We start from the raw sequence: 8,875 nt of genomic DNA, 5'->3' as shown, positions 1-8,875 counted from the left end.
GAGCGCGGTGGGAGGCTCGGGAGAGGCCGGCGGTTTCCCTTTCCTCCCCCCTTCCCTTTTCCCTTCCCGTTTCCGGGAGTTCCCTCAGCCTCCAGGACGGGAAATGGAGCGGGAGTGAAGCCTCCTCCGCTCCCGCCGCCGACCCCTTCCCTTTCCCCCCTTTCCCCGCACTCGGAGCGGGACTAGAGGCCCACAAGCCACGGAGTGAGTCACTGGACCTTCGGGGGCGGGGCTAAGCGGCTCTAACCACGCCCCTCTGGGAGAATCTTTCGCCTTATCTGTTTCTGAGGGGGGTCCCTGCCTGTTTATTCTGAGGGGAAGGGGCGGAGAGGGGTCCTGTGGCCACGCCCTTTCAGCGAATGCGCGCGCGCTGCATCCCAACCACGCCCCTCCCTTGGAGCACTTCTAAAGCCACGCCCCCTAAGCCTCTGGTTGGGTTCTTCAGATTTGGCCACGCCTATATGCAAAAATGCTCCATTTGGCCACGCCCATGCTGCCTTGGCCACGCCCACCTTGCACCAGCCACGTGTTTCTCCTTCTCTCTTTGAAAGGCTTTATTTTATTACAGTTTATATTGTATCCCATCTTAAGCCTCCCAGGTGGACAGGGGATACTATTATTATTATTATTATTATTATTAGATATGGAGGAGGAGCCTTTTTGCCCCCCCCCCTTTGTTTCCCAGCCTTATTTGGAAGAGTGGGAGGAGCCTCTTTTTCTCGCCCTCTTTTCCCAGCTACTATAATGGTTGGGAAACAAGGGGGCGGGGCAAAAGCAGGCTTGTCACTCCTCCATATCTAAATAATAATAATAATAATAATATAGATGGGAAACAAGGGGCGGGGCAAAAAGAGGCTCCTCCTACTTCATATCTAACCCACTGTGTCTTCTAGGGGAAGTCACACACTCTCAGCTTCAGAAAACTCCATGATAGTTTCACCTCAGAGTCGCCATAAGCTGGGAATGACTTGAAGGCACAAAGCAACAATAATAGTTTACACACACATATGCGCACACACATAGACTTTTCTGAAGCTGAGTGAGTGTGTATGTATGTGTGTGTATATAGTACATACATATAGAGTAGTACATTGCATAAGACTACCTCCAGGCTATATGTATGTAATACATATTTATTGTTCTTCCTCTTCTAGTTTCATACCCTGACCAAGGCTTGCTTAGCAGTTGATGCGGAAAATAAAGAGGGTTCGGCTGGAAAACGAAAGCCCAGGAAGTCGGAGAAGGTAACTTTCCTGGCCGTTGGAGGAGCGGGAGGCGTATTAGTTCAGAGGGAGCAATTGAAAAGGCTACTGGGTAAAAGTCATGGAGGCTGTTAAATACTGTGTTTGCCGTGCCCTGGAGGGTTGAGGTTGGGGCTGAGGAAGCATGATGCTCTTTTCTCAAATCATGCCACTCCATAAATAACTGGGCAAACAGAATCTCTCTATTTAGGCTGGAGTTCTATGTGTGACTCTTAGTTCTGTCATTTATCTTAGTTGCATAGCTAAGTAGCTCCTCCCTACCCAGGGTCACACAGTGTGTGTGTATATAGCTTTGGGCAAATCATGTGACATTAATTGTCCTACAAGCACAGAAAAATGCACACTCCCAGCCTACAATCTTGGGCCAGTCCCAAGATGGTACCTCTGTCCAGAAAAGCAGAGCTATCATCAGAGGATGGCCCTTGGGGTCCTTCCAACTGTATCATCTTTTACAGCCAGATCGGGGCTGTGGCAACCCCATCTGGCCTTTCCAGGGCACGAAAAGGAGTCGCAAAAAGCGGTTCCTTTTTGCACCCTGGAAAGGGTGCCATAACCATGCCGCCACAGCTTTACAGCATTCCTTTGGTACTATGTCATGTAGACACAGCACCAGAGGAGCACTGTGCGCTGTGCAGTGCGCTGCGTGGTGTCACATCACCCTGGTAGCAGAGCTGAGGCATGCGTCGTGTAGACGCTATCCCTGACTCTGCCCCCAAGCTGGCCCTTCAGGCTGGTCTATACAGGGCCAAACTTCTAACCACTCTAACCAGAGGTTGGATGGTCATATGTTGGGAGTGCTTTGATTGTGTATTCCTTCATGGCAGAGGTTGGACTGGATGGGGTCTCTTCCAAGTCTAGGAGTCTATGATTCGATTATGCTGTCTCTCTGGTTCTGCCTAGAAGCAACAGGGAGATCAGTCTTAGCTTAAACTTCTTCCTGCCTTTGCTAGTTTTCTGCATGTAGTGGTTTGGAAGAGGATGGAACATGGGTGCAAACAGGTGAAATATATCCTGGCCCTGCATCACTGCTCTTCTAAGTTGTTGCATGTCTCCTAAACCCTAGATACATGAGAACAGGGCTTTCTTAGTAGCTGCACCTCAGTAATGGAACTGCCTCTCAGGCTGGCTCTGCCTTTGCTGAGCTTCCAGTGAGGTGGCCCAAGGTCTCTTAGTATTCTCTCTGTACATGTTCCTCCTCTAGTCCCTTGACCAGTTCAGGAGGAAGGCCTAGGATGACAGCAGTGGATGCTCTCTCGGATAGTGCTGAGGCGGCGGACATGGAGGACACGTCAGCGTCCCGCTTCCAGGTGGAGAAGCATTCGTGGGAGGGGTTGCGGGACATCATTCACAGCAGCCGGAAGTACACAGGGATGATTGTGAACAAGGCACCCCACGACTTCCAGTTTGTTCGGAAAACCGAAGAATCGAGCCCTCATTCCCATCGGCTGTATTATCTAGGTGAGTACTGCCAAGCAAAGGTTAAGCTAGTTATCTGGCTGTAGAGAAGAGGAGGTATCTTATCTACCTCTCATTCCTCTCGTTTGCAGCTCTCATTTTCACTTATTTCACTATCCTGATTTTATCCCTCCTACAAGCTGAATTGTCCCATCCTAAACCTTTAGTGGAAAAGCAACTCAACTCTGTTGAGGAGGCTGGTTTTGACCTTCTATAGGTTCAAGATTCTGTATAGTCTGGTCCTTTGCATATAATTTCCACCACAGACATGCACATATGTGTCCAAAACCTTTAAAAGGCTGGCTACTGAGGCCCTATCTCAAGGGCTAACTCTCTGAAGGCAGGATTTTAGGCTTTCAGTGGTGGCACCCTGTGGATATCTTTGTGGGGTTAAACGTTAACAGCGATACCGTACAGCTAGCCAGTTCAGGAATTGTTGCTGTTGGAGAGTGAACAGTTATCGTGCTATTTTTTTCCTTTATAAATGTAATTCAGTTTTTTCCTTCCTGCGAGCCGAAGGTTCCCCTCATCCGCCTTTTCTGTAAGGCGAATTGAAGCTTCTTTTGGGGACTGGTTTTCACCAAAGTTCTGTGTGGTTGGGTTTTCAGGGTAGGATTTCTGTCACAGGAATCATTACTGTTGGAGAACATAAGTCACAGTGCTGTTTTTATATTCCTCTTAAGTGTTTGCATTCTTAAAAAGCTGTTTTAAGTAGGTTTGGAACAGAGGTGGGAATTGTATGGCCCTCCAGCAGTTGTGCAGTTGTGGTTCCCAACAGCCCTAGCCAAGGATAAAGGACGCTGGGAGTTGTAATTCTGCGACCTCTGGAAGGCTTTCCTATCTTACTTCAAGTATTTAACCATTTTGGAAGGCCAAAGGGAGTCTTCTGATCTCTTTAAAAGTATTGGAGTTATGATGTGATTATTTTTACAGTACTTCCTTTTCATTCCCCTCTCTCTCCTTTCTTACTTTGCTTTGCTGTTTCAATAGGAATGCCATACGGCAGTAGGGAAAACTCCCTCCTCTACTCCGAGATTCCCAAAAAGGTACGGAAGGAAGCCCTGCTCTTGTTGTCGTGGAAGCAAATGCTGGATCACTTCCAGGTGAGCGAGGCCAAGTGGTGTGCTTGGTGGAGTCAAGAACTGTCCTTGCTGTTCTTCTCCAGTCATTAAAATAACATAAAATAAAATCCTGATGCCATTTTTAGAAAATAGGGTGGACATTAGACATCACTGAACAAAATTCGCAAACGTGCATTGTGCATTTCATATGTCCTTTGTTCTACTTCCCTCTCAATAACTGTTCCTTGTTTGCCCTGCTGGGGTGATACTCTGGACATTACTGGACCAGACCAGTGGTTGAAAGTGATGGGAACTGGAGTCCAGGAACATCCAGTATGATCATGTTTTCCCCTCTGTCCTGTTGTGTGTCAAGCAAGGGAATTTGCTCATGAGCACCCAGCAGGTCTGTGGCAGACATTTCTCTACTGTGCAGGTTCTTGATTCACCACCTCTTCCTTCATCCCTGTTGGCTCCCACTGCTCTCTGTCAGGCCACCCCCCACCATGGAATGTACTCCAGGGAGGAAGAGCTGCTGAGGGAGCGGAAGCGGCTGGGTATTTTTGGGATCACCTCCTATGACTTCCACAGCGAGAGTGGCCTCTTCCTTTTCCAGGCCAGCAACAGCCTTTTTCACTGCCGGGATGGAGGCAAAAATGGTTTCATGGTGAGTATGTCTACATTCTTAGGAGAGGCTTACCATCTGACTTGGCTAATGTCCCTGGGCAAGTCACACTCCCTAAGGCAAAGGCAAAACCCTTCTGAACAAATCTTATTAAGAAAACCCTGTGATAAGGTTGCCATAAGTCAGAAACAACAGAATAACAACAACATTTATGACAAGGGGAGAAGGAGGGGGGAAACCTTTCCCCATGTCTCTCACACAACTTGTACAACTTGCTGAATATGCTCATCTTCTACCCTGCAGGTCTCTCCGATGAAGCCGCTGGAGATTAAGACGCAGTGTTCGGGGCCCAGGATGGACCCCAAGATCTGCTCGGCTGATCCTTCTTTCTTTGCCTTCATCAACAACAACGACCTGTGGGTAGCGAACATCGAGACGGGAGAAGAACGGCGGTTGACTTTTTGCCAGAAAGGTAACGCTGATGCTTGTGGAGGAGCGTTATTTACAGAAGATGCAATAAAGGGGTGGTGTCAGAGGCCTTCAGCTTAGGCTATGGCTACACTGCAGAATTAGTGCAGTATGGTATGTACAGCAGTGATGTTAGCCAGCCAGAAAAGCATAGCCAGGACAAATGATGGAAAAGTGGAAGGCCCATACCATGGGATACTGGAGGTGATACAGGACAGTGATTTGGTCTTTCATCTGTGTCCTGTAGGTGTTTTGCACTTCAGCTTCCAGAAGCCCTAGCTAGCTTAGACGTTGTTCAGGGATTCTAGGAAATGGAAGTCCAAAACGTCTGGACCAGAAATTGAAAGCCACTGATATAAAGTCACCTGGACCCAACCATTGGTCTTCCATTTGGCTTGGACCTCAGCTCCCAGAAGCCCCAGATAACTTGGCCAACAGTCAGGAATTATGGGAGCTGAAGTCCAAATCAACTGTAAGACCAAAGATTGAGAACCACTGGGCTGGATGAATCAGTGGAATCCTAGGTATATAAGGAAGTCTTGTTTATGCAGTTTTCTAGCCAAAATTCTTATTCCTATTATTATTCTCCTCCTCCTTCTCCATCTTTCCTTCTACAGGCTTATCCAGTGTGCTAGATGACCCCAAATCAGCCGGTGTCGCTACATTTGTCATTCAGGAAGAGTTTGATCGGTTTACAGGGTACTGGTGGTGTCCCAAGGCTTGCCAAGAAGGTGAGCACTCGAAGGCCCTGGGTGATTAGGCTTGTCACAGGTACTCCAAGTCACATTCCTTTATTCCCAAGTAAGGTACTACCACTGAAGATTACCTCCATGAGAAGAGCTCCCTTAGATTAGACCAGAAGCCTATGAAATTTAGCGTTCTTTCTCTCAGAGCTCCCTTGTGGAACCTCAAAGCAGCCTCTCATGCTAACTGACTGCTTTTAGTGAACCTGATGCTTTAGCAGCATCCTGTCTTGTCCATTTTCTTCCAGGTCCAGAGGGCTGGAAGACATTACGAATCCTGTACGAGGAGGTGGACGAGTCGGAGGTAGAAGTTATTCATGTTCCTTCCCCTGCCCTGGAAGAAAGAAAGACAGATTCGTACCGGTATCCTAGAACAGGTCAGTGGGAAAGTGATGGGGGAAGTTTGAAGGAAGCGTGTATTAGATCGGGTGAACAAATGTGGACAACTGTCATTGTGTGCCTGCAAGTCATTTCAATAAGGAAATCTGAGTAAGAATGTTAAACATATTTAGATCTCTTAAATTTCTTTGCCCTCTGTTTCAGGCAGCAAGAACCCCAAGATTGCATTAAAGCTTGCAGAATTTCAAACAGACAGTCAGGGGAAGGTAATCTAGTCTTCTGTTATCAGTATCTTGGATTTTCTGGTTTGCTGAAGTATAGGAAGACAACAGTTAAAGGCTGATGGAGGCAAAGGGTAAAGAGTATTTCTGCCATGATGTACTTAGTTACCAGTAAGAATTCTTACTGGCAGATGGAAGTGTACATGGCAGACATGGCATGGAGTATACAGGGAAAGAAATGTAAATTTTCTGGAAATGCTGAAGCCATGAAGGGGGTGGTGGTGGCAGAAATAAACAGTTTTTCCTGTTCTCCCCCCCCCCCCCCCACACACTTGAAAAACACCTGATTTTTAAAATATTCCTTAGCATGATCTCCTTTCCCTCTTCTGTTTGTAGATTGTGCATGCCCAGGACAAGGAGCTGGTGCACCCCTTTGAGACCATGTTCCCAAACGTGGAGTACATTGCCCGGGCTGGGTGGACCCGGGATGGCAAATAGTAAGTAGATATCAAGATGAGTTGGGGGATTGGGCATGCTCCTTTATCCTTGTTCAGACAGTTTGGGGAATGGGGAACCTGAAACCCCGGGGCGGAATCTGTGGCCACAACACATCCCTGCTACACGATAGTTTTCTAGCTTTTGTGGGATTCCTCCATTAGAAAAGTCTGACCAGCCCTTTAAAAGCTTATGAACTTTAAACTAAAATATGTAGGTGTTTTTAATCTTACTACTTTCACCTTAGAGACAGACAATCCCAGGGCAGGTGATTTTGACTTCACACCATGCACTTGGAAAATAATACGGTTGGGGAAACTGGGATGCTGAATGAGAGAAGCCTTGGATGTGAAACATCCAGTCCCTCCTTCACCCAGCTGGTGTCAGGGATGTTTTTTGAGGTCAAAGAACTTTGTGTTCCATCTTGGTTCCTTTGGGTCTGCAGCCTTGATTTCTGCATTCATTTATTTCCATCCTTTCTTTCTTCATCACTCCCTCTCCCTTTTCCCCTTCTCTCTCTGTCTTCCTTCTCCATCTCCTTTTTTTTCTCCCTGTTACTGTCTTCCCTTTCTCCCTCCTTTCCTCCCTCTCTCTTTCCCCTTCTCATTATATCTCCTTTTCTCCCTTCCTCCATCTCTCCTGCTCTATCCTCATTTCTCCCTCCACCCTTCCTTGTTCTCCTATCAGCGCTTGGGCCATGTTCCTTGACAGACCTCAGCAGCACCTTCAACTTGTCCTATTCCCTCCCGCGCTCTTCATTTCTGTTCCGGAGAGCGAGGAGCAGCGCTTGGAGTTTGCCAAAGCTGTGCCTGAAAATGTCCACCCGTTTGTCATCTATGAAGAAGTCACTGACGTCTGGATAAACGTAAGGGGAAGGGGTGGTTGTGTTGATGGCACAGGGTGAGTCTCTCTTATCCAGTATTCTGGAATACTCTCAAATCCAAAACTTTTTTCATGGGTGGCCGAGAGAGTGACTTCTTTGCTTTCTGATGGTTCTGCGTACACAAGCTTGGGTTTCATGCACAAAATATTATGTACAAAGTTACTTCCATGCTATAGGGGTATATGAAATATAAACAAATTATATGTTTAAAATTGGGTCCCACCTAAAAGATATTTCATTCTGTATATGCAGATATTCCAAAATCCAAAAAAATTCTGAAATCCAAAACATTTCTGGTCTCAAGCATTTGGATAAGGGGGACTCAGCCTGTAGTGACGCAAAGATACGGTTCGTGATGACACCTTCACCTGTTGTTTTAGAAGGCTGTATGGATGGTGACACAACGCATCTCCCTTGCCATCTTTGCACACCTACCTATATTAAATCCCCCTTTACCTTGCTGCTGGAATCTCTCTACCATAGCTCAGAGGGAGAGCATCTCTTTTACGTGCCAAAAGGTTCTAGATTCAGTCAGTCAAGAGGATCAGGAACTGGTAGCAGGCAAAACCCTTTCTCTCCCAGGACAAAGAAAGACATTATTGGCCTAAATCATCAGTAGGTGACCGTGAGAGGTTAGGGGGTCACAGGAGACTTTGAAGGGCCTTCTTTGAATTATTATCAACCTTTTTAAAATTTGAAGTTGAAGGCTTTTATGGCCGGTATCCATAGTTTTTTTGTGAGTTTTTTGGGCTATGTGGCCATGTTCTGGAAGAATTTATTCCTGATGTTTCGCTATCATCTGTGGATGGCCTCTTCAGAGAATGCTGTCTTGGAAGAGAGTGGGTATATATACAGTATACACACACACATGCACCCACACTGTGACCCTGGGTAGGGAGGAATGATTTCCATGTTGATCTGTGTATTGTTCTGTTGATGGCAGGGAGGATTTGAAGAATTTAAAATTGCTTTTCTCTGCTAGGTCCACGACATTTTCTACCCTTTCACCCAGCCGGAGGGGGAAGAGGAAGAGCTGCGTTTTATCCGAGCCAATGAATGCAAGACAGGGTTTTGCCACCTGTACAGGGTCACAGCCCTCTTGCAACGTGGCAGCTATGACTGGACGCAGCCCTATCTTCCAAGCAAAGGTGAGACTTCCAAGACAATCCACTCCACTGTCTCCATGGTGGCTGGGGAGGTCTTTAATTCTAGAATACTTTTTAAACCATCAAAGCTTTTTCTTATTCATAGAGTTGGAATGGGCCTTATGGGCTATTGAGTTCAATCCATGCTGAATGCAGGATTTCACACAGCCCAAGGGTCACC

The 8,875-nt window shown here is 46.9% G+C and overlaps 1 protein-coding gene across 1 annotated transcript; it reads left to right on the top strand.

Moving 5' to 3' along the window:
• The first annotated feature begins 3 nt into the window (after positions 1-3).
• Positions 4-6,669, top strand: DPP9 (dipeptidyl peptidase 9). Its single transcript, XM_042479297.1, has 10 exons — positions 4-204; positions 1,155-1,244; positions 2,464-2,720; positions 3,708-3,820; positions 4,269-4,442; positions 4,704-4,872; positions 5,486-5,599; positions 5,860-5,988; positions 6,155-6,216; positions 6,568-6,669. Exons 2-10 carry the CDS (start codon positions 1,189-1,191, stop codon positions 6,667-6,669), a joined length of 1,176 nt encoding a protein of 391 aa, XP_042335231.1. The 5' UTR covers positions 4-204; positions 1,155-1,188.
• Positions 6,670-8,875: the final 2,206 nt, after the last annotated feature.

The sequence above is a fragment of the Sceloporus undulatus genome, chromosome 7 (assembly GCF_019175285.1).
Source record: "Sceloporus undulatus isolate JIND9_A2432 ecotype Alabama chromosome 7, SceUnd_v1.1, whole genome shotgun sequence".
Classification (NCBI taxonomy): domain Eukaryota; kingdom Metazoa; phylum Chordata; class Lepidosauria; order Squamata; family Phrynosomatidae; genus Sceloporus; species Sceloporus undulatus.
This window is presented reverse-complemented; position numbering and strand designations above follow the sequence as displayed.